Genomic DNA, 26977 nt, shown 5'->3' on the forward strand with positions numbered 1-26977 from the left:
GGCTGAGGAGCCCCACAGAATCCCCAGCTCATGGTAAGGCTGGGATGTGTGGCCCTGGGGCCCCCGCAAACCCAACAGCAGAGACGGTGCTGCCCACGGGAGCAAACCAGACCAAGCCTTCTGAGGACAACTGGGAGCCGTGCTGCAGGTGGAAAGGGGTGAAGAGGAGCTGATTGAGGATAAAGGGTGTGCACCAAGAATAGGAAGCCATCAGGGGTAATCAGAACATGAGCTGAGGAAAAATGATAGAGAACAAGCAGAGAAATACTGGGATTCACGAAGGAACAAGACAAACAAACAGCAGCTGGTGGAAGCAGCCCTTCCACAGGCAGCACGAGCGTGGCAGCTATTACAGAGGCGCTTATTCCGCACCAGGCGCCACGCTTGGCGCTGCAGGCTCCCCTCCTGGGTGCACCCCCACACTGAGGGGCACAAAGTATTATGGATGCAGAAACAGAGGTGTACTCACTAGTTCAAAGAGAAAACACTTAACACAAAGCCCACCTTCTAGAGGAGTCAGAGAATAAGCAATAAACAAGTCAACACACGATTCTACCCCATGATGAGAGTTAGGAAGGAAGGAGAGGACGATGGTACAGAAGTTCCTGGGTGTGAGGGCTGGGAGTGCTAGTTTAATTAGGGTGGGCAGGGAAGACATCTCTCAGGATGACATCTTCAGCTGAGACCTAAAGGAGAAGGAGCCAGTTACATAGCTCTTGCTATCCTCCATCCTGGAGCAAGGGACAGCAACATTTACTAAGCAGCCCTTAGGGGTCAGTCTTAGTGGTAGATGTTTTATAACCCTAATTTCATTCAATCCTGACTATAGCCCTATAAAGTAGGGATCACTGTCTTTCCTTAGCAGAAGAGAAGCAATGAGGTTCCAAAGACGTGCAATCTTGCTTGACATTGGTGGCAGACCAAGAGCTATGAAGACACTGAGCACTACCTGCAGGCTGCAAGGCAAGAAAGAGCTCATCTAGGAATGGAACAGATGAGGGCCACAGTAACTGAAAGACAGTGAGCATGGATGGGTGGCATTGGGGGAGAACAGCAGCATGAACCAAGGTTGGAAAGGCAAGTGATAATCAGGTAATCCCAGGCCACACTGTAAAGAGTCTGGATCTCATCCCAAAGAAAATGGGCAACCAGCAAAGTGCTTTAAGCCAGAAGGGGCCACATCTGGTTTTGTGTTTTTAACAGGGCATTATGGAGCAGGGAATGAGAAAGGGAGAGACAGGCCAGTTAGGAGATGGCTGGAGGACCCGGGTGGTCCGGTGGATGGAGAGAGAAATGAGATCTGTCTGCACAGCAAGTGCAGGGCTGACCTGGTTCACAGCCATGACGTCTCTGACCCCAGGGTCCATACTCTTACCAACAGGTTTGATTGAAGATGTCTAACTTAAGGAAACACTGTAATTAAGGCTTTAAGAGGGATGACTGGGAGTTCATCACCAGCTTATACATGAGGCCGCGTTAGTTAGGATACAGGTTCAGCGGCTGTAGAGAAGGAGAAAAAGAAGCCTAAAATGAACCAAAATAGCAGTACTTAAACAAGAATTTTTGCCTAAAGATCCAGCCTGGGAGGGTGACTCTGGCTCCTCAGTCTTACAGCTCTAGTAGGACAAGGATCAGGCTCCATCCCTGGCCTTCATGACAGCCACCACTTCGGCCACACACTAACTCATGGGAAGGAAGGGGAAGAGAACATCCCTTCCTCTAAGGCCACAAACCCAGAAGCTGCACACTGTCACTTGTACTCAGGACCCTGTAGTCAGAATTTTGACATGTGGCCAACTTAGCTCTAAGGAGTCTGAGGGATTTTGTCTTTATGGGTGGCTGCACACCAGCTAAAATTCTAAAATTACACAGGTGGGGAACCCCCGATATTGGGGTCAAGCAGCAGTCTCAGCCAGAAGCCTCTGCAGAAAGGCCACTGTTCTCCATGGAGTACACCAGAGCAGTTTCCAGACCACTTCAAAGCATTGACCTTTGATGTGAAGTCCTCTGGGAAGGCTTGGAGTCACCACAAGAGGTCCACACATCCGACTGTGTATCAGGCATGAGCTAGAGCCTGGAAAATGCATCATGTGTACAATATTTCTGTTTTTGAAAGTACATGACGTGTTAGTGGTGAATATAATACGCATGCAATTTAAAGTATAATTAAATCCATAGTAGCATTTTAATACATTTGCTTTTTAAAATATGCTAAAGGCACAATTGTTATCTTTGGAGGATCCATAAAAATGTGCATCCCAGCTGGGCACGGTGGCCATATCTGTCTTCCCAGCATTTTGGGAGGCTGAGGCAGGCAGATTGCTTGAACCCAGGAATTCGAGACTAGCCTGGGCAACATGGCATAACCCTTCTCTACCAAAAATACAAAAATAACCTGGGCATGGTGGCATGTGCCTGTCGTCCCTGCTACTTGGGAGGCTGAGGTGGGAGGATGGCTTGAGCTTGGGAGGCAGAGGTTACAGTAAGCTGAGATGTGCCACTGCATTCCAGCCTGGGCAACAGAGCAAGACCATGTCTCAAAAAAACAAAACAAAACAAAACCAACAAAAATATGCATTCTTAAAAGAGGTCCTCCTAGTTGGGAAGCTTGGATTCCTCTAGAGTAGGGAAAAGAAAACAGACCTGAGCTTTAGACAGAGCTGCATTCAAATACCACCACCAACATCAGGCGAGACTGTGAGTCTTTGGAACCTCATTGCTTTTCTTCTGCTAAGCGAAGACAGTGATCCCTACTTCAGAGGGTTGTGGTCAGGATTAAATGAAATTAGGATTTTAAGACTGGTCCCTAAGAGGTGCTTAGGAAATGCTCTCCCTTGCTCCAGGACTGAGGAGAGCAAGATGGGTTGCAGTTGAGAAGTCAGACTTAGTGGGTGAGGTTGCACAAAACTGCAGACTCCCTGCCTTGTATACCATAGCTCGGCCTGAGGCACCCGGTTTCAGTTTGTGCCCTGTATCCTCTGCAGGACTAGGAGGTCTGAATTTTGTTTTTCATGCATAGGCCATACTAGTTAGGAGAATACAGACCAGGCATGAAATGCCAGGACCTGAGCCAGTTCTTTTGATTACTGTGTCAGCAGCAACCTTAAGGAGGCTTTTAAGCAAGGATCCACCAGCCTCACCAAACTGTCAGCGCCAGCAGGTCCCAGAAGACAACATAAACAATGCTCAACTCTTTCCAACCAACACAAGAGACACAAAAATCTCTGTGGGTAGAAAACCCACACTTTAGTACGTGGAGGGTAAATACTTCCCCAGAGAAAGAATCCAGGGTAACACGGATGCAAGAATAATGTAAAATTAAAATCTGATGGAATTGTATTGTTGTATCGAGAAAGACGTAACAACAATACCTGGCGCTGGCATGGCACCTTACCATTTTCATAGTTTTATTTAATTCTTATATCAGCCCATCAAGTCAGCAGTATAGGGCATTCATTCACTTCTATCCCTTTCTTCATAAATGAGAAAAATGAAGGCTCAGGCTGGGTAAGACACTTCTCAGGGTAGAAATTGAAAAGGTATTGACCTTTGATGTGAAGATGTGCCCAGGAAACACATCTCCTTGGCCAAGTTCATGTGGTTGGGAAGGGGCCAGGTCAGGGACCAGAACCCAGATCTCCTAAATCTCAGGCTCCCACCATGTCACCTGGAGATGGGAGTCTGGGTATCCCATGGCTAGGAATGTGCACGTGCCAGTCTATCCTCAGAACCGTAAAGGAAGAAAGAAAGCCAGCATAGAACCTATTGGCTGAAACAGCGGGATTCAAATGTTTCAGTGAAAGTAGGGGTTCTGGGGTAACTGGTAAATTAAGTTACCGGCCACGTGAGTAATGCTGCTAGCACGTCTGTCACTCCTCCTTAGGCTCATCCATGGAGTGGCATCGTCATCAGACTCACTGAATAATGGCTGTGGAATAACAGATCTCAGGCCTCACCTTAAAAAGCCTGCACCTTCCAATCTCTCACTAACCAGCTTTGCTCCCTTCAAAATGACAGACTATGTATGGGGACTTCGTCTAGTCCATTAGAGGAGATACTGTGAGAGCTGCTTCAGTACCTTGAAGCAGGAAAGAACATGCTGAATGTTCTCTGTTTAGCCTATGCCAGGAAGATCTGATTTCACTGAAAGGGGACTCGAAGCTTAAATTCTTGCTGTTTCTACTGTAGTAAGATCATTGACATCAGCAAGAATCTCCATGTTTGCAAATATTACTGGTTCTCCTACAAAATCCTTTAAGTTATAACTAAAAAATTTAAGTGGGCCCTTCAAGTACTTAATGACTTTACAAAAAGGTAAAACAATCTTTCAACATGCTAATTAAAATTCATTCCTCTTGAGTCGTATTGCTGTGGAGAATCATGTTTCCGGGCACATCTTCACAGCAAAGGTCAATGCCTTTGCAACTTCTACTCAAGTTTTGGCTTTTTGTTGATGAGCAGTTCCGGCACAGACAAGAGCATTGCTCAAGTAGTGTTAGTAATCACTTACTTTTGTTTCTGAAAAGAACCTGGAACGGGTTACTGCCTCACAGATTAGAGTCACCACCAAATCCAAACTGCTACTCTCTTTAAAAATGTCCATTTTCATAGTAGGAACAGTCAGTCTTCACCATCCTCGTCTTCTCTAGTGGTGGCTTTCTTTTGAAGACCAACTTTTACTGTGAAACATGACAAGTTGCCACGTGACCTCAAGTAGAGACTTAAGCAGCTGTGGTCGGATGTGAGCGAGTGAGTGAGTGAGTGACAGCCAAGTTCATTTGAAGCCTGGCTGTCCCCTGCTTAGGCCCATCCTTCAAGGAGCAGGCTTCAAATTCTGACCTTGGACAAATGACACTTGACATGTGTCATTGTTTTAGACCTTCGGGGTTCCCCAGGGATATCAACTCCATTGATACCAGAGTTATCCTGAACATATGCGTTGGTTATTGTTTATTTTTTGCTTTTAATGTTACAGTGCTAACATGTACTTGTTTTAATGATTTCATGTTAAAATTTTAGTCTGTGGTTTTGCGTGCGTTTATCTGTATGCTCATTTGATCTCAGCATATTGGAATTAACTATTGCCTTCCAGTAGGAATGTATTTTCCACATGCATTAACCAAGAGGCTGGATACCTGTGCATATCCCAGATGCCTTAGTGATTTAGCACACCTGGTGACTGGGTGCCGTGGCTCACACCTGTAATCCTAGCACTTTGGGAAGCCAAGGTGGATGGATCACTTGGGGTCAGGAGTTCAAGACCAGCCTGGCCAGCATGGTAAAACACCAACTCTAATAAAAATATGAAAAATTACCCAGACATGGTGATGTGCACCTGTAATCCCAGCAATTTGGGAGGCTGAGGCATTGCTTGAACCTGGGAGGTGGAGGTTGCAGTGAGCCAAGATTGCACCACTGCACTCTAGCTTAAGTGAAAAAGAAAAAAGGAAAAATAAAAAAATAAAAAACAAAAACCAAAAATAAAAGGGCACCTGGCAAATAAAATGAACATAAGACTGTTTGGACCGAATGGGTGGATTAGTAAGGACTGTTATGACTGCTGCCTGCAATAGAAACTAACAAACTAGCTTAAGAAAAACAAAGCCAGGGGAGTAGAGGTTCCTGATGGAGGATCTCTCCCCCTTCCCTTAACTAATGAACATCACCTTCCTTACCTCTGCCTCATCTCTGGGGAGGCCACTGACCTGCAGATGGAGATGGTCCATAAGAGAGGCAGAAGGGTGGGGGCCGGAGATTGGAGGGGTCCTGAGGCAGTCGAGGTTGCCCTGCAGTGGTTGATGAGTGGTTCTCCAAATGCAGTGGGGGATACGGGATCGCACTACAACCTTAGGCACACCCTTGCCTTGCTTTGGTCTTTATGTTGCCACCTACGACGGGAAGACCTGGAAAATCTTTTTTAACTCCAGAGACACCACCATTACAAAGATAGAGCCCATGGAAGGCCAGCTGATGAATGGAGAGGGGACTTCTCCCAGCCCAAACCCTCATCACAGCAGTATTCCCGCTGAGGTTCCGGGGCCGGTATTAGCAAGCTAATTAATCAATGGAGAGGTGATAAAATGAGAGCATTTCAGAAAGGTATGGAGAGAGAAGCTGAAGACAGACTTGGCCTTCGTTATAATTCTGCCAAGCCTAAGCCTAAAGAGATTCCACCAGGACATGGCGTTACAGTTGGCCACGTTAAAGTCATGTTGGCCACCTACATGACTTCAGGCCTTGCCTGGGCTTCTGATATGTGTCTTCACTGATGATTTTGGAGCTCTTGGCATCTTCTTCTGACCCTTGGCTTTGACAGTCAAATGGCTGAATGTCTGTCCCATCTGGATTGATGACTTACCAGAATGAGCAACTGGCTGTCACCAACCCTGATTTATGATCCTCACCAGCAGAGCTTCCTGCAGAACCAAAGCTGTCTAGGCCTGCAGACCTGCCTTCCCACATGATGTGATGTCCCATATCCCTAGCTAGGGTGACACGTGAACCTTCTGATTAGACTGCTCTTTCCCTACCCTGCCTCATACCTCATCCCTCGTCCACCAGGTACCCATTCCCCCACATCAAACCAGACTTTGCTGTCATGGAAATCCTGTCCCTGGCCTCCTTCCTAGGCCCAAACCTCTAGGTCCCCAACTTCCCCAGTAGATCTGCCTGGATCCCGGACCTGCCTCACCCTGCTCGAGTTTGTCACTTTGCTGCTCTTGCCTCACCTCTGACCTTTGCCCTCTGGCAGATCACCCTGGAATGGGATGGTTCTTAGAACCAGCACTCAGGACCCACCAACCTCTGTGCTGCTGCGGGCATGCTAAGATTCCATCAAGAAGCACAATATGTATTTGGAGAAAAACTTCACTCATAAACAATAACCAACACCCATATCCACTACACAAAAATCTAACACCTAAGGGAAAATGCTTTTGTGAAATAGACTGATTGCCAAATGAACAGGGTTTATGAAAAATCACAACTATTACATAGGACTTTTTAGTTCATAAGCTGCATAATATCAGATCACCACACTGGCAAAGCAGGGCCTGTACGGCTGTTAGGATGATCTGGAAATTGCTTTATTATTGAATATTACAATGATATTTGCCAACATGGAATATTTTGCTTGTGTGTGCATTCAAACAAAATTTCCAGCCACCATTGTTTATAGCCCAAATATATTAATATCTCCACATAACAAATTCCAAAGAGAACAAATGGAATATTTAAATGAGCGCTCTGTGGACCTACTGAATACTGCATTTACCTTTATGTTCTTCTTTATCAGCCATAGGCATTTAAAAAAAAAAAAATCAAACCTGATAACGTCAAAAGACGAGAAAGGCTAAACTTAGAGAAATAAAGAAACCATAAATCAGGAAAACTTTGGAGCTGCTGGAAAGACACTTTAATTTTGTAGACAAAAGACTGCATTAAGGAGGAATAATGCAATAATCAAAGGTGAACGGATTGCTATTGTCTAGCGTCTTCCTCTGTGGGAATTTTCCCACCCCTGACAGCTGTAAGGGGGGCAGGGGCGCCGAATGTGGCTGTGCCTTTATTCTCTCACCCTTTTTCTCCCCAGCCCCTCCTCTCCTCCATCAATAAATGTCTGCAATCATATTCTTGAGCTCCTGTGTGATTTCAAGGTTCATCTCTTCCATGCAGCTCAAACACTAATTATCCCAGCTGTAATTAGTAAGATAATTAAATACTGGCTCACTCATCACTCTACCTTGGGTCGGGTCGTGATTCTCCCAGAAGACCTTGAGCAGTTCCTCAAAACTGATGTGTTCTGGCTGGTACACAACTCGGACGACTTCTGCATGGCCAGTTTTTTCTTGGAAGAAACAGAATGTACAACCGAAATTTACTGACAACATCAATTTATTGCAAGTTATTTGTTCACAAAAAAACCAACAGACAAAAGCTGAAACTCTTCCCTCTCAATGAAGAATGGAAGCATGATTAGACTTTAGCTACCAGTCTCTCTCAAGCCTCTGTCATTGGTTCTTTTTCCAAAAAGCATACGGTTGTCCTCTAGTGAGCTTGCTGCGATGATGATTTTGACACTGTGCTCTAATAAACTGTCGTAAGTTCATGAAAAAGCAAATGTGGGTTTTCAGGCTGCTATGCTTACTCTTAGGAAATCTCATGGATCCACCCTGACATAGCACCCAAGATTTGAAACTCTGCAAAGGGAAAGAGCCAGTTTATTTTTATCATCACTCCGTGCTATATGTAGTGAGCTCGGCTGCACCACAGTGAGATGGTGCCAGGGAGAGAAACCTGGAAAAACAGGCTGATCACTCATTCACATGAGATCAGTGAGTTAACGAAGGGACATACTTGCAGTGCTGTTCACAGGGGGACAAGGGTCAGATTTAAATACCCAGTAGGGTGGTAAGTGTTTTCTCAGCCTAATTCGTCTCCGTAGTAAACAATAATTGGCATATGTCTCCGTGCAGGATCCTCTGTAAGTAGGCCTTTTCTCAATGGTGGTCCTGAGGGTTTGGTGGATCACGGGTGGGTATTTGCAGTATTGCTCGTTCCTACGGAATCCGTGTCCTTTCTTATTTTACAGTCTTAGAACATGGCAAATAAGAGATCCCTCCATACTAAGATCACTTGGCTATATAAATTTGGTTTCTGTTTTCAGTCACCGTATGTGTAGTAAAGAACTTGGCCAGCCGGGTGCAGCGGCTCATGCCTGTAATTCCAGCACTTTGAGAGGCCAAGGTGGGTGGATCACCTGAGGTCGGGAGTTCGAGACCAGCCTGGCCAACCTGGTGAAACCCTGTCTCTACTAAACAAAAAGTTAGCCAGGCATGGTGGCAGACGCCTATAATCCCAGCTACTTGGGAGGCTGAGGCAGGAGAATCACTTGAACCCGAGAGTCGAAAGTTTTAGTGAGCCGAGATTGTACCATTGCACTCCAGCCTGGGCAACAAGAGTGAAACTCCATCTCAACAAAAACAACAAAAAAGAATTTGGCCTTGCCCAAAGAGAGGTCTGGCCTTTAGTCCTCAGTTTCTGGAATATAATCTTTGTCATACTTAGTGCTGGGCACACTGGGTCTCAGGATGGAACCAGCTATATCCAATTGTCTTAGGGTGAGAGCTACAAAGACCAACCATATGACTTAAGACAAAGGCTTTGGATCATGTAGTGTCAGAACACCTGAACACCGAGTTCAACCACGTAGACAATCAATCAATCAATCATGCCTACACAATGGAGTCACAATGAAAACTCTGGACACTGAAGCTCAGGCAAGCATCTCTGGTTGGCAGTATTTTGTGTATTGTTACACATAAACACCAAGAAGTCAGCACATCCTGACTGCGCCAGAGAAGAGAACAGAAGCACTTGGAGCCGTTCCAGCCTCCACCTGATGCCTCTCTTTAGCTAACTGTGAGCTGCATCCTTTCCCTACAAGACACTGTAACCATGCGTCTAACAGCATTCAGTGGGCGCTGCGAGTCCTCCTAGCAAATGATCAAACATGAGGGTGGTTTTGAATCTACAAAACTGTCTGTCAATATATTGGTTATCTCACTAATTCTCACAACTGTCCAATGGTGCAGGTAGGAAAAGTAGAAACCCCCATTTTGCAAACTGAAAAACTATGCAACAAATAAGTTGGATATGCCCAAGGTCACACAGCTAGTGAATTTCTGGGCCCTAACCTGGAAAAAGAAATCATACCTTTTGACTTCTGGTCCAGGGATCTATCTAATACATCAGAGGAAAGAGCACAAGGTGAACATTTGGAACATGAATCCAGAAAAGAAATCTATTCATTATCTTTAATTTGATCTTTTTGTTAGCATTTAAATTTCCTTCTGATTGTAGAAGCAATATTTACAGATGATACTGAAGCTTAGAAAATGTGAGGAAGTATAAAAAAGAAAATACAGGCCAGGCACAGTGGCTCACACTTGTAATCCCAGCACTTTGGGAGGTTGAGGCAGGTGGATCATCTGTGGTCAGGAGTTCAAGACCAGCCTGGCCAAAATACTGAAACCTCATGTCTACTAAAAATACACTGCATTCATTATAGCATGCTTTCTTTCCTCTCTTACCAATATATCGGGAACATTTCCCCATGTCCCGAAAACTTTTAGAAAACACCATTTAAAATGAATACATAACTCTCCATCAGATGATTGTCCAGCTACTTATTCAATCATTCCTTGTCATCGGGCAATTAGACTGAAATATATTTTTATCCATAAATGTCAATATTTTTCCATGCTTCTGAGGCTGCCTCAAGCCTTAGTTATATAAGTGGAATTTCTAAATCGATGTTTCTAAACATTTTTAAATTTCTTGGTGTCTGGTTCCAAACTGCTTTTCAGTGAGGTTGACCCAGTTTTATCTTCCCATTGGCAGCATTTTTGAGGGCCAGTCTCAGTCACCATTACAATGTTTTTAATCCTTAGCAATTCATAGCTGGAAGACAGTATTCTATTGTTTTATTTAGGATGAATTTAATTATTAGTGAGGGAAAAATACATTTCATGGTTATTGGCAATTTTAATTTCCTCTTTGCTCTAATTGGCATCATCATGTCCTTTTTATGCTGGTTATTAATTATTATACTAATATTTTATTAATTGGCTAGTCCATATAATTTTAATTCAAATACTATAGTCATTCAATAGCATCTAAACAAACTTTATGCTAAAAGATATTTTTAAAATGATAGTGGAGAATTTGGGAAGAAGATGCAATAAGTATAATAATCATATGATTGTCAAACCACTTTTGCTCTAGTTTAACATATTATTATTTTGTAATATGAAATGTTTAAAGAAGTGATTGAACTACATAAGCATTAAAACTCTCTGAAAATTAAAAATGGTAATATGTTATCAACATGACAGATATATTTGGCATGAAAAATGTTGAAACCACACTAAAATATAAGCAAAAGATGTAAACAGGCTATTCACATAGGAAGAAATACATGTGAACTGAGACATGGAAAATGCCAACATTTTTAGTGATCAAAATAAAAGTAAATAAATGCGTATTAAAACATTAACATGTTATCTCTTATTTGTTACATTTAATGAAACGGCTTAGAAGCATCTTAGAGCTGTTGAGGATACGATGAAATGGTGCCCCTACTTGGCTACAGACAGGGTAAATCACTACATTTGATTTGAAAGCCCACGGGCATATATAGCAAGAGCCACAAAGATGCTCATTCACTTTGATTAAGTGATCCAGGAAATCCAGCTCAAAGGTGTAACCTCAAATAATAGAACAGATACATACATGCACAGAAAATTCACTCTATCATTATTACAACAGTAGAATACCGTAAGAAATACACAAGCCAAACAAAGGGAAACAAATATGCTATACTCATAAGATGAAGTTCCACAGAACCATTAAAATACCACATGCTTTACTATCTTACACATAGTGAAAGCTGTTACTATTTGGTGAACAACAATAATATGGTAGCCACTTATCTACCTGATACCATTTAGTGCCCATAATTCTTTCCCTATTTTGATAAAATACACATAGCATAAAATTTACCATAATTTTTAGGTGTACAGTTCAATAGTATGAAGTACATTCACAATCTTGTGCAATCATCACTACCATCCATCTCCAGAACTCTTTTCATCTTGCAAAACTGATATTCTGTACCATTAAACTAACCATCCCCCATCCCCCTGGACCCTGGCCACCCCTTTCTACCTTCTTGTCTCTATGGAGTTGACTTATCTAGGGACCTCCTATAAGTGGCAATATACAGTATTTGTCTTTTTGTGACTGCCTTATTTAACTTGGCATAATGTCCTCAAGCTTTACCTATCTGTAGCATGTGTCTGAATTTTCCTCCTCTTTAGGGCTGAATAATATTCCATGGTGTGTATTTTGTTTGTTTATCCATTTATCCATCAATGAACACTTGGGTTACCTCTACCTTTTTGCCACTGTAAATAATGCAGCTGTGAACACGGGCATACAAACATTGCTTACAATGATTTTGCAAGAGAGATATGGTCCTCATTAAACAGATGAGGAGATCGAGGTTTCCCTACAAGTTTTTTCACACAACACTGAACAGTAAGGAAGTAGGAGGGTTCAGTCATAAGCCAACCAGGTTTCCACTGGAGGTGAAGCTCAACCTCCTACTATAACCTGAGCTTCTGAATGGAGAACCCTGAAGCCATGAAGTGATGACAAGTGTCACACAGGCTGTGGCCCAGATGAGAAATCACAGCTGTGCTGTAATTGACACTGAGGCTCTCAAGAATATTTTATGGGATTAGGCTCTTCTTTCATGACAGCAATATAGGGTCAGAAAAGATTTCCACTCGCCAGCAAACACTTTCAGATATAATCTGCCACTGACATTATTTGTGGAAAGGTTTAAAGAAGCTTGGTTGTTTAAAAGAAACTACTACCATTCAAATTCAACATTCATTTGCCTTGACAAACAGCACAGTGATGCCCCTGCCAAACTCACCTTTAAGTTTCTTTACTTTATTTCTCTAAAGTAAAAGAACCTGTGTAAAAATACACAGTGCAAATGATCAAAAGGATTAAGGGACTCAGAACCACTTACAGAAATGCCCACACTTTACAGGAACCAGCCAACGTGCTAGGCTAATTTCATTCCGGAGACCAATCTGCAAATACTTTCTAGTGCTTCCAGAGATAAAAGGCCATATCTTAAAAATACTTCAAGCTGTGTCTTCACATAACATCGTGCAAATAGCATGATAGATGTGATGTGCAAACATGCTTGTTAACAATTCACAGCAGCATTAGAGGGGCTTTAACATTGTTGTTCAAAAATATCTTGAAAGAAAAAATAAGCATCTCCCTCTACTGCCTTACCCCACAGCCCCAGAGGAAGATGAAGGAATGCAGAGGGGTCGATTAAAGGCAGCCATTCCTTCCAAGATGAAGCATCCAATCTAAGAAGAGACATAGAGCATGACCTGGGGCCAGGAAAAGCAGGCATTCTGGTCATCTAGCTACATGGAAGCTAAGTCATCCATGGAACCAGGTGCCTTTAAAGTGAACCCCAAGATAAGTCAACCAGTGCTTACAGTCCTCCCGCATAGCTTCCTACCCAAGGAGAAAATGTCACCTTTGATTCTCCCAGGGTAGGGTAATTAGATTTTGCTTCTGCTGGGCTATTGGGACAAGAACAAGAGAGCAGGAAGCTGGCCCACTCAGTAAATGAGAACAGGAGAGACAGCCGGTGAGCTGTGGTGAGACGCCAGCAGGTAGTGACGACGAGCCAGATAGTCAGGGCTGGCCTCCTGGCTCTGCCACTGAGCAGCTGCATGACCTTGGCAGGGTCCGGGAGAGGAAGCAAAGCTGGTCCATACCACAGATCCCTGGCAAATGAGTCAGGACCCACACCCATGCTGGAGGGCCTTTATCTACCCAACCACTCTATGTACAGTTTCTTCACCTGAACACTGGGGGATTAGTGCCTGACACATGGGACATAAGTCTCTACATCTTATATATTCTCAGTTGTATTATCATAATTATTCTCTAATCAGCCATGATGACATGGGGGAAAGACTGGAATAGAAGTCACAAGAAGTAGCTTAAACCATCATTCCAACATGTAGCTTAATACCTTTTTGACTGTGATCCTGGGTGTCCTACTTTTTTAGATGGGAGTAAAATATCTCTGTGACAAAATAAAGATGAAATGAGGTCATCTGTGGGAAAGTATCTGGGAAGGGGAAAGTTCTCCATACACAAACACAAGTTTCTATTATTATTGTTATTAACCTTTTGTGTTTCCTTGCAAAGAGTGCCCCCCCACCGCCCCACCTCCGTCAGGACTCAACTCTAGGAGAAAACACTTGATATAAGAAGACCTCCTTCTAATCAAACTAAATGTTATCTCTCTAAGTGTCTAACTCCAATTCGGTCTTTCATTCACCGTAGAAGTCTCAGTTGTGTATACTGCTGACCTGGGGAATGAGCTTCCTCTGCGGGAGACTGCAGCTCAGCCTTCACACTCCAGACAGGCCCAGCTTCTCACTCTTTTGATGAAGTGGCAAAAGGGAAAACTCGCATTTCTTAAATGCGATTACCCAGTTTAGAATCAGAAGTTTTCTAATTCTTATTTCTTTCCTAGTTTCTTATTAAGCCAGGTTTAATGAGCAAGTGTTTAATCCAGGCAGAAAGACACCTCTGGAACTGGGGCTCCAGGAGCAGGAGCCGGGGCTGGAATCTTGCTTCCCTTGACAGGCTGTTTCCCATGGCGCCCTGCCAATGATTTCCTCAGACATCTTTGTCCACCAGAGTCCATGAGACCTGGGAGAGGGCAGAGGCACCGGGGCTGAACTGGAGGAGAGGCTCCCACTGCTGCCTGGGCTGCAGATCCAGAGTACAAGGCCACGTCTCGGGGTGTGCCAAGTGACCCTAGGCCGGGACAGGCTGCCAGCCATCATGAAACTAGCATCCGTGCAAGTCAGACTGAAGTTGAGAATGACACCCCAAGTTCTCCACAGAAATGGTGGCACTTCCCCAGCAGGGAGGCAGGTCTCATGTAGAGGAGATTTGGGAGGGAGGCCAAGCAGAGCCACCTGCACCAAGAGCAGCTCGAGCCCGCGTGGGGTCCCAGGGAGGGCTCATCTAGATGAACCAGGGAGGCCTCCAAGGGTGACCGGGCCAGCATCCCAGGCCCACGTGGTCTGTGTGGATACCCAGGTACCTGTGTGAGAAGGAAGGAGTAAGAGTGAGAGCAGAGCCTGTGCCTTCTGGAGATGCTTGGTGGGGGCAAGGAATAAGAAATGAGAGAGGCAGTGCAGTGTGATGGGTCCCCCAGCAGCTTCCTTAAAGGTGTGTGTCCACTGCTTGAGCCCTGAAGACCAAGTGGAGCCAAGGCCATGGTGCCCAGCTGAGGAGCAGGCGTTCCTGAGAACCCAATGCCCCAGAACATATATCTGAGAACCTAGCAAGACAAGCAGTCTCATCGCCCAAACACAGTAGGCGAATAGTGAGGAAATTAGCTTAAAGGCAGTTTAGAGATGGGAACAGCACAGATCTCTAGACTGTCCTGCCGCCCCCCAGGAGTGCCCAGCATGTAAATCCTAATAAACTCATCTATCGCCAAGTTGGACTTGCCCAAGTCATTCTTTGGTCTCTCGGCTCCCTCCAAAGTTGGAGGAAGGTTTTTCTATTCAATCCAGGTTTTTCCTGTGCCAGAGACATAGAAATGAGGCCCACAGCCTCCCAGTCCCAATGCTCAGGGTTCCAGGACTCTCTGTGCTGCTGTGGGGAGGGTTAGGGGAGGACACATACCCGGTGTCCCAGAAAACAGCATAGCCAGTGGGTGCCCCTCCGATGTGAACAGGGCTCTGCTGTAGCCTGCAGTGCAATGAGAGCCCTGTGCAAAAAGGTCAGTTACACTGTTCCACACGTCCCTACCAGCCATGGACCACCACATTGCAGTCAGCAGGGCGCCTGTCCAGACAGATGACCGGCACCACCCAGACCAAAGGGGCTTGGGAGCCAGAGTGCCCGAGTTGGCATCCTGGTCCCTTAGCAGCTGTGTGACCTTGGCAGAGTTCCTTCCTCTATGGGCTTTAACTTCCTTGCTGGCAAAATGGGGACGCTGACAGCACCCACCTCAGGGGACTGTCGTGATGATTAGCTCAAAACTCCACAGGAGGCAGTCGAACAGTCTGGGCCAGCACAGGCAGAACAACTTGGTTAGTATCACCTTTCTTCAGGGCAGCGGTGCTACTATGATTTATTTCCCAATGTCCTCGGGTCAGGGAATCTATGTATATGAGTTTCCCAAAATGATTCTTTTTTAAGGTTGTTATTTATTTATTTATTTATTTGAGACAGAGTTTCACTCTGTTGCCCGGGCTGGAGTGCAATGGTGCAATCTCGGTTCACTGCAACCTCTGCTTCCTGGGTTCAAGAGATTCCCCTGCCTCAGCCTCCCAAGCAGCTGGGATTACAGGCACGCACCACTACACCTGGCCAATTTTTGTATTTTTAGTAGAGATGGGGTTTCACCATGTTGGTCAGGCTGGTCTCAAACTCCTGACCTGTGATGATCCTCCCACCTCGGCCTCTCGAAGTGCTGGGATTACAGGTGTGAGCCACTGCGTCCAGCCCAAGGTGATTTGTCACATTAAGGATGGGTTGTGAACCACTGGTCTAGAGCCCTGCAGATGGTTGGGTAGTCAGCTCTCAGCCTGTGCCCTCCTGTGTCCCAGCACCTGCTGTGCCAGTCATCAGGAGACACACGGGAGGCCCAGAAAGCAAGGAGGAAGAGAGGTAGGATGTTAGGGTAAGGAAACAGAGGAGGGATGAGAGACAAAGGGAGGAGGGATGAGAGGCAATGGGAGGAGGGATGAGAGGCAAAGGGAGGAGGGATGAGAGGCAATGGGAGGAAACAAGAGGGGAGAGAGGAAACAGGAAAGGAACCCTTTACAGAGACCTGCAGTACAGCTGAGAAGACAGTGGAGGAACAGGGACACATCAGACCTTTCTTTGCCATCCAGGGGACGATTCCCTAGTAAGAGTCAGCATAGTGCTATCCACTATCTTACAGCACTCATTAAACATCATGCATTGTTCCAACTCTTGATGTGTATGGATGAAGTTTACCCTTGTAAAACCCTGAAAAGGTAATGGTATTATTCCCAGTTTTGGAGGAGGAAACTAAGACACAGAAAAATAGAAAAGCTTGTCCAAAATCATCTAAATATCAAGTGGGGGAGGCTGGACTGGGGCCCAGGCTAAGATGCTAGAGATGCAGATGCCTGGAGTAGAGCATCGGTGGGTGCTGAGCAGTCACACACATGTCAGGACATCAGATCCACACGGGGAAGGCGGCCACAGTGGATGACTCGTGGGGCGGGGAGGACATCCTGAGCAAGAGCAGAATCCAAATGGAAGCAGTAGGAACAGGGCGCTCATCCTTGCCTCCCTGGCTACCATGGGAGCTGCTTAGCTGGGTGCCATAGGGATGGCGCCACCCTGCTGCAATCCCATAGGAACAGGAACCTCAGACCCTGCCTTTAGACAGTGCCCTGTGCCCTGCAAAGCCTCTGGATCCACAGACTCATGTCAGGACCACAGCCACCCTTGGCCATCAGATGAATGTTCCTATGTCCATTTTACCAACAGGAAAGCCAAGGCTCAGAGCTCATCAGGGACTGAGAAAATCCCAAGCCAGAGGCCCACAGGCCCTCCTCCCTGCTGATTCTCCACACCTGTCATCTCTGTTCCCTTCCCTGGGGCCTGATCACTAGGGCCCTCCATTACTGGTGTGGCCGCAATCTGGTTTCCCCCACCCTCCCCATGCCAGGCTAACCTCTCACACCCACTACCAGCCCCTGCTCTCCGCAGCCTATAGGCCTACCACGCCTCCCACAGTCCAAGCCCTCTCTGCCCTCAGGGTCACCCCAGCTCCTGCTGTCCCTAGCCTGGAGGGCCCCCAGCTACCCACAGTGCAAGCCCTGCCTGCTCTCAGTGTCCCCTTGAGTCCTGCTTCCTCCAGGAGGCTTCTCTGAGCTGCAGTCCCCAGGAAGAGGCGCTGTGCAGGGAGACAGCCTGGCCAGTGCAATTCTGTGGGATTGACTTGTCAGAGAAGGATTCCTCCATTGAGTCACCTCCACTGGGGTACCCCACAGGGTGGCTGTGAAAAGGAACAACGGTGGAAGGAGCAGGCAGAGTTCAGCAATGGCACAGAGAGAAGACGCAAAACGTGGTGTTTCCCTCCACACCTGGACCCGCCGCCCCCATCTTACTCCACTTGGGATCAGTCCCACGCAGTACCACACGTGAGTGCTCAGGGCTTACAAGTGTGTGTTTAGTGACAGCGGCTCTCCTCTGTAGCCCCCAGGACGGGGCATGCGATGTGACATTAATAAAGACAGATGGGCCGGAGAAGCTCTTGTGGGGATCTGCCCACCACTTACTTAGCCGTCCTCCGGACGGGGCATCTGTATGGGCCCCAGCATCACCCACCTGCCAATGACCAGTCCCTAGATGGAATCCCACATGCGCACTCTGCTCCAACCCTCTGTCCCTAACCACCAAATTCTACAGGAACCTCACTATATATCCTAATATGGACATGGCTACTATGCAGAGAAAGGTATTAGACACAGCTAATGCAACTGTAATACTTAACTGCACGAGCCTACACTGTTGTATTAATACTGATCAAACACCTGCTAAGCTCCATGCATAGTGCTGAGCATTGAGGATTGCTCATGTCACGATGGCGACAACAACCCACCCTTGTGCCATGGGAATTGCCTAGAGTCTGAGTCCAGGTAAGAAACTACTCTTTAAAATAAAAAGACTTGACTTAGTTTATTTATCCTATAAGAAAGACGGAAGGGAGAGGGAGACACAGTAATTTTTTTCATTAAATAATAACCATTCTTCAACTCCCCTCATCCTTTCCCTGCCAACCAGACTTATCCAAACCGTTAAGCCAAATCAAAGAGCACACAAAAAGATCCAGGTGTTTGAAGGGAGAAAGGGGCGAGGGTGGGTGAATAATACCTCCCCTTTCCCCATACGAGATTCAAAACATTACTTTTCTCTTGCTAATTAACTACAAAGAGGTAAGATGTCAGCTCAGTTTCATCTCCAGCTCCTGCGGATAGAAAATGTGATTTCCAACAATGTACTCATTATAAAAAAACCCCTAATACATCAAAATTGGATGCCCTGTGGAGTTCATTACAGGGTTTGAGGAGTGTCCATACTGTCATTTTATCTTGGCTTTTTTTTTCTTTTGTCTCATCCGTCACTTAAAGTGTCCGACGAGAAACATAAGCTTTAAAAAGCATCCTATTGATTGAAAAGTAGAAAAAAAATACTGTTGGAGCAATTGTGATTTTTTTTTGTTGGCCCGCCATGGGGAGACATCATGGAGAATTTATAATCCTCTGGTGTATATTTTATACAGATATATCCTTCAAAGATTATGCTCTCAGAGGAATGCCATAAACACAGCTTAGTACTTGATCAAGAAAAGTCCTCAAGAAAGCAGTCAACCGCAACCATTAATTCTTTGTGCACTGGATGCTTCTAACTAGTACAAAAATAACCAGTAGGAAGTAGGTAACTAGGATAGCAGTGAGCCACTCCCTACTCTCTGTATCCAACCTGCTGATGACAGAGGCTGTTCTTCACACCCAGTGCTAACCCTCTGAGCTGGATTCTCCAGAATAGGAAGGGTATGAAAGGATCCATGTGTTTGGGCTGATTCGTGCCCATTTTCTAGACTGGCACCAAACTCCCACTCTGCCGTGAAACAGGCAGGGATTATGAGACATGGGCAAAACCAATCCGTCAAGCACGAACCATGGTACCCTCGCAGCCAAAGAACCAACACAGTTTATTGAGTGGCCTATTAATATTAACAAGGGTACTGCACACTGAGAAACTATGACTCCTTGATGCTACTGAATTATACCACCAAGTTTAAAAAGAGGTCTGTGTGCACCCTGTGGTCAGTGGGCTACACAAGACTGGTTCCCAACTCAGCACCTTAGAATCCCTTGTGGAACTCTGAAACATACTATCACAGCTCCCCGTCACCCCACCAATGGAATTCTGATACAGGAGAGCTGGGGCAGGCCTAGGCATATGCATTCTCACAAAGCCCCATGGGTGCTTCTGACACAAAGCTAGGAAAGGGAACCATGATCTTGGGCATTTGATGCATGTGACTAAATCATGAAGGAGGAAATGAACAGAAGATCTTTTTCAAACAAAGTCTCAGAATGATAAGGGACTTGAAAGGTCAACTAGCCAAATGCTGTAGTTTAGCCCACTCTGACCTCCGATGACCATTTCAAGACAGGACGCACTCTACTACTCAAAGTAGTTCATGCCACTGTTGGAATGTCCTCCTTGCTAGAAATCCATCCCTTCGTTAAGTCAGCTTCTGCTTCCTCCTCCTCCCCGTCCGGGCAGTGCCTCTTGGGACCTGCTTACTCCTCCACGATGGCTCTTAAGAAGGCCAAACGCATGGGGCACTATGGGAAAGTAAATGGCACTGATTTTGGAGTCAGAAGACCTATTTGAGCATAGTCTGCTAGATAAGCCACAGGCTGTTCATCTACACAATGGGCATACTAACAACTGTCCCATCAATCTTAGAAGATGGTTAAGAGCAGTAACAGACATAAAGGGGAAAGCACAAAGCACTTTGGGAACTTACCAGTGGTAATCAAATCTATGATATTATTACTAGTTCTTACATCTCTACATGCTAATAATGATAATTATCAGTCATGGCATCACAGTACTTCACTATGAGATGCCAGAAGCTTTCAAATATTTAGGATCTAGGTTAGTACAAACAGAATGACATGGACTGCTCTCCAAGCAAAGATAGGTTTCTCTGGGTAAGCTGTCAAGGGTAGGTTTTCTTAAAAGTCACTGTGTTTCACATCAGAGTCATAAGACAACTAGAGGAGGCCTACAATCATGATAATAGAAGGGTCTTTGCGATCAAGTCCAATGCTTTTCATATTCTTCAAAAACCATTCTAAACTCTCCACGGATGGACGAGAAAAGGCACTCTGTACCATCTGATGGCACAGCAGGGTGACTATAATCAATAATTTAATTGTACATTTAGAAATAACAAAAAGAAAATAAATGGACTGTCTGTAACACAAGGATAAATGCTTGAGGGGATGGATACACTATTCTCCATGATGTGATCATTATACATTACATGCCTGTATCAAAACTTCTCATGTACCCCATAAATATACATGCCATCTTGATACATAAAATAGTACACCTATCATCTTATATACTCCATAAATGTACCTACTATGTGCACACAAAAATTACAAATTAAAAAACAAATGGCACTCCTATTGAAGCCCACTGCTTCAAACACTGTGGCTGCTTGCACAGTTCTTGCCAGAGAGGTACTTTATGTCATCCAAAGAAAACAAAAATTGCCTATTCATTTTGCACATTAGCCACATTATAGTTGTTTTTTAAGGGTTATCTGGTAGTAACACATTCTCCCAACTTGGATGGCACATTATTTACACATATCCCACATATGAATGATGTGGCAGGATCGCCCAGGAAGCATGCCTCTAACTAAAGTATTATTATTATTATTATTTTGAGACAGAGTCTCACTCTGTCACCAGGCTGGAGTGCAGTGGGGCAATCTTGGCTCACTGCAACCTCCGCCTCCTGGGTTCAAGTGATTCTTCTGCCTCAGCCTCCCGAGTAGCTGGGATTACAGGTACCCACCACCATGCCCGGCCAATTTTTGTATTTTTAGTAGAGATGGGGTTTCACCATATTGACCAGTCTGGTCTCAAACTCTCTTGTGATCCACCCGCCTTGGCCTCCCAAAGTGCTGGGATTACAGGTGTGAGCCACCATGCCTGGGCTAACTAAATTATTAATAATATGGGTACATGTTTAGTATAAATATTTTTGGAAAAAACAGAGCTAAGAACAAGGTCTTCAGGTTTGTTCATAGCTTAGACCCATGCTGAAATACTGTTGGTGATCTGAGGAAAGCCTTGGCCTCGCCCACCTGGACAGTGCCAAAGTATCAGTTATTTTTTACCCCAAATAATAAACAAATAAATAAATAAATAAATAAATAAATAAATCCAACAGCTTTATCTTAAAAGCATGTCAACAAGACAAGCAAATGAGGCTTAAAGACTTTGTAACTGACTATGTAAATATCAAATAGAAACTCTTTAGAATATCTGCACAGCACCAAACCAGCTGATTCTATAAATTGGGTCAAACAGTCTACTTTAGGTATTCTCAATAAGGGTAGTATCACTTCAAGGGAAGAAAAATTGGTTCTTGGGGGACAAAAACATCTTACATATGAGAATGGCTATGGCTTCTGAAGGCCACAGTACCAGACAGGCATATAGTATATCCATAGTATTAAAATTTAATGGAAGGAGGCCAAGGGAGACAATTAAGAGAGAAATGTCCAAAGAGGCTGCCTAGGGTGACTACAGTTTTTTTTAAAGCCCAAAAAACACTTGTCTAATTGATTAAATCAAATATCAGTACAATCAAAATGGTGACCAAACCAACTGTAACTCATTTTTGCTTTTGTATGGGGCTCATAATATAGCATCACCACCGCAGGAGGGATTCATTCACTAAGTGTTTTATAAACCCTAGCATGAGCACTGGGCACTCTTAGGGATGCTGCCAAAACATGATTAAGACAGGTCCTGACCTCAAAGAGCTCACGGTCCAGGAGGGCAGAGAAACAAGCAAATGGCAACTCCAGGACGAAGGAATTACTGCTAGGAGAAGGGTAGGCTCAGGGTTCAGCAAAGAGCACCTGACCCGGAGCGAGAACGCAAGGAAGACTCTGCAGAGGAGAGGGTGACTCCAGTGCTCTTCATACTAAGCTCTGCCATGACCCCTTTGACCCCAGGGTCTCCCTTAATCTTGGCAACTTCACACCTGTAGGATATCTAGGTCTGAAACAAAAACATAGGGAGCCTTCATCTAGACTACATGCCTTTGCCTGATTATTTCAACTTCTGTGGGAAACAAGGCCCTGAGCAAAAATTCACCAGACCAAGACACTAATAGCAAGCCCGTTGCATGAGAACGATGTGTGTCTCAAGGGGCTCTCACGGTAATGAACACCAGAGCCCCAATTCTGGACTTCAGGTAGCTTGTTCTGTATTATTACAAACTGTGCACTGGATTTTTCCTGACTTGAGATTCATGGTTATTCTTTAAGTGTGGGATGATAATGACAATATCTTAGATTGGTGTAATACTTTTGTAGATCACAAAATGCTTTTGTATGCATTAATTGCCTATTAAGTCTTCATGGGAATTCCATGTATTATGATGTCTGTTTTATATTTCATAGATGAGAAAACTAAGCCTCAATGAGGCCAACTTATTTGCTTAATTCAGGTCATTAAGGGCCCCGTAGGTTCAATTCCATAATCTCATGCTTTCTCCCCATAAACATTGGAGCTAATGGTAACTACTAAATGGCTTTCTATAGATGCATATTCAACTCTAATTTGATTGATATTGGGAATCTTTTAGTCTTGATTAGTAGATCTCTGATAACAGCCAGTAATTAATGTAGGAGCCCCAACCAAGACATGCGCTTAAGAACACAGCAAACATTTCAACAATGAAACTGTGCCAAGGGCATTGGCACTGCAGCCAGGATATTTGATTATGAGTCTTAGCTTCCTTGTTGGCATAGCAGTTATAATAAAAATGCCAAAAAGGTATGCTATGAGGATTACATTATACATGTGTGCACACACGCATATGTGCACACACAGGCTTTAACTATAAAGTGTGCTAATACTTAGTTTCTCTACCCATTCTCTCTGTCCCAGTCTGACAAGGCAGGAATTCAACACATGTGATCCTTCAATCCTGGCTCTAAGCTGAGGATAGGAGAAATCCAGCGACATGTGCTACACTGAGCCTGCTCTTGGGGAACTCACGCAAACACTGAAAACAGAATAGAAAGTGTTAGGTGCCATGGGAGGGGCACAGACATGTGCTCTGGTTTCATAGAGATGGTATATCTAACTGGACATTCATATTAGTCTGTTTTCACACTGCTGATAAAGACATACCTGAGACTAGCCAATTTACGAAAGCAAAAGGTTTAATCAGACTTATAGTTCCACATGGCTGGGGAGGCCTCACAATCATGGTGGAAGGCAAGGAGGAGCAAGTCACATCTTACGTGGATGGTGGCAGGCAAAGGGAGGTGTGCTTGCACAGGGAAACTCCCCTTTTTATAACCATCAGGTCTTGTGAGACTTATTCAATATCATGAGAACAGCACAGGAAAGGCCTGCCCCCATGATTCAATTACCTCGGGAATTCAAGATGAGACTTGGGTGGGGACACAGCCTAACAATATCACTGCTAAAAAATGGGAACCATTTAGACACACATAGCTAGGGGTAAGGGTGTTTCAGGTGTTGAAACTGACAAGCACCATGACACAGGAGGAAGACCCTAGAATGGATAGGCTGGCTTAGATTAACTGAGCCACACCGCTCCTGCATGCAGACATGGTACCCCACACCCACAGCATCAGAACCTCACAGCTCGCTCTGGCAATGCCTGCACCATCACGAAGGAGCGGCTTTAGTAGCTGGACAGAAGCATAATACTCCTCCTAATAAATATAAAGAGGGTTCCGAAGGTAGCTAAAAATGATAAGCAATTTTTATGACAAAATGCAGGATCCACTGGGTGACAATGAAATCTAAGAGAATGTCTGAATGTATCTTGCATGGTTTATCGGAATGGTAACTTCTGCAGAAAACCTTTCCCAAGCAAAGAGAAGGGTGAGCGTGTGTCTGATGTGAATATACGCATATATAACGTGTCTGTACCTATCATCTGAACTGGCTGCGCTTTCAAGAAAGTCTTTTGGGCCAGGTTTAAGGAAGCTCTTAAAGCTAAGAATGGAATCTCCTTATCTTTCATCTTCAAAAGCAGTCTGCAACACTGTGCATTTTCTAAGGGTTAGGACTGGTCTCTAAATTTGGGGGCTTGAGGAGGGAGGTAGAAGGAGGCTAATTACACACAGCCTTTTCTTCAACACAGTATATAGACGAGAGCTAATGAGAGGTATAAAAGCAACTTGCTTTTCGATGTTTTTGATGGAGAATTCTGAATTCCAGGCTTAATAGTACAGTTTTGGTATCAAGAAGGTAAGTTGATAAAAGTAGAAGGGTATTTCCAAGATTACTTAGCAGCCCTGTGTGGAACATTTGGTGGTGATAAGGTCTGGACATCCCCATTCTTCCTGCTCTACCCTCAGCTCATATCCCCATCACTCACTGATCAGAGAACAGACAAGACAGGTGTGATGGTATCTTCACGCCAAGCACAGTGCCACTATGGTTGCTTTTGTCACGGGGGACTACAGAGACAATAGGGCTGGACACCAAGGGGACAGGAACGGACATCTGTCCCCCACAATGTCAACTATGCTGGCAAATATGGCTTCGCTGGGTTTGCGAATAACAGAAAACATCTGGATCGATGACTTGTAGTTTTATCTTGGCAGGTACCATTATGAAGGTCAGTATAAATTATACTTCTGGGCGATCAAAACAGCATATGAAAATAAGTTCAAAGTGACTTTCAAAATATAAATTTCAAGCTGCAGATAAATTAGTAATGATTTTTGCACTGTGTTCTCTGTCTTGGCCCTTCTGAAAATTATGAACAATGCTACTTGTCAGGCACTTACTGTAGAGGTTGGTGAGAGGAGAATGTTTACAAAGCTTGTTGACTTCGTGGATGAAAGATTTTTGATTAGTACAAATTATAAGTTACTATTCATTAGAAAGGATAAATGCATTATTTCAGCTCCCAGTGCATCTCTGCCATACGCACACTATTGTACATGGGAGACGAGTCTGGGAGAACCCACCCTGTTCCCAGCACTGCTATTACACAAAACTACATCCCTCTGCCTTCGAAAGAACACTTCAGAGCAGCCTGAAAAAACCTGCAAAGTAAGCCCCGTATTTCTTTGTCCCTTTATCTAAAAAGCCGGGGAGAAAATATAATTAGAAACGTGGCTAAGAAGCCATCACTATTGTGCTTGGTGATAAGCTTCAGATGTTTGGATCCCAGCTCGATAATAGCCTTCGTCTTGATCAGTGCCCCTTTACAATGCAGGCTGCTACTTCACAGACAGGGTGGGGTCAAGGTTTCTGGCACCGAGAATAAAGTAAAATTCCCCACAGAGGCACCACTCCATAGAACCCGGTTATTGTGTAGATTTGATACCATTTTCCCCATAGCACATGCCAGAAATCGTCTCTGAAAGACCATTTCTTATCGATAGCATTTTTCTAAGGTGTGTTATATACGGTGTACTGGCTCCTACGTTCACTGCACTTGCATTGTTTCGGGGTTCTGCTTTTGCAAAATCATACTGCGTAGGTCAGGCGTGCTTGTTAGTAAGTACTGCCGCATTGTCAAGGTTGTGCCATCCCAGTGGGTTTATAGATGATTACCTATGAGGGTGGGAACTGGAAAATTATGTTCATATCAGCCTTCTCCATTCATTTTCATTAAATCAATCTTTCTTGATAAGTAAGCCAAACTTTGTTATTCAACATTTCCAAAGGCGGGGAGAAGTCCAGGAGAGTAGCAGAGAGGGAGGGGTAAGAAAGAATGAGAATCAGTATAAACAAAATTAAAGTCAGTAGTTTAGAGCTATCATAATTTATTGGTGATTTTGACAGAAAATGCTTTTTTCTTTGGTAACAAGCAACTTTACTGAGATAAAATTCACACACTTCACAATCCACCTATTCAAATATAACCCAAAGGGTTTTAGTATATTCACAGTTGGGTAATCACTGCAATCAATTTTAAAACATTTTTATCACTTCCAAAAGAAACTCCATACACTTTAGCTATCATTCCAACCCCACCATCTCCCCTGTTCAAGGTAGTGACTAATGTGTCTAACTTCTGTCTCTATAGATTTCCCTATTCTGGACATTTCAAATAAATAGAATCATACACTATACGGTTTTTTTGTGAAGCGTTCTTTCATGTAGCACATCTTCAATATCAACCATGTTGTTGTATGTATTAGTAGTTCATGCTGTTGTATGTATATACCTTATTTTATTTATCCATTCATACGTTGATGGATGTTAAGATTATTTCCACCTTATGGCTATTGTGCAGTCAAATAACGCTGCTATAAACACTGGTGCACAAGCTTTTGTATGGACACAGGTGGTCACGACTCTTGGGTATATACCTAAGAGCAGAATTGCTGGGTCATATACTAACCCTAGGTTTAGCCTTTTAAGGAACTGCCACACTGGTTTCCAAAGTGACTACACTATTTTCCCTTCATACCAGCAGTGTATGAGGGTTACAAATACTTTTTAAGTTGTCTAGCTTAAGACAATTAGACATC

General features: G+C 44.3%; 1 protein-coding gene across 15 annotated transcripts in view; it reads right to left on the minus strand.

Annotated features, from left to right (window-relative positions):
- The window catches only part of MSRA (methionine sulfoxide reductase A), a 509296-nt gene that overhangs the window by 118735 nt on the left and 363584 nt on the right, over positions 1-26977 (minus strand). For 14 of the 15 annotated variants that reach the window (XM_078347107.1, XM_078347102.1, XM_078347104.1 and 11 more), the window contains one exon: positions 7742-7846. The exons of the other annotated variant lie outside the window; for it this stretch is intronic. In XM_078347107.1, coding sequence (XP_078203233.1) covers positions 7742-7846 — 105 coding nt within the window. The remainder of the gene's footprint in view (positions 1-7741; positions 7847-26977) is intronic. 15 annotated transcript variants of the gene reach the window in all.

The sequence above is a fragment of the Callithrix jacchus genome, chromosome 13 (assembly GCF_049354715.1).
Source record: "Callithrix jacchus isolate 240 chromosome 13, calJac240_pri, whole genome shotgun sequence".
Taxonomy (NCBI): domain Eukaryota; kingdom Metazoa; phylum Chordata; class Mammalia; order Primates; family Cebidae; genus Callithrix; species Callithrix jacchus.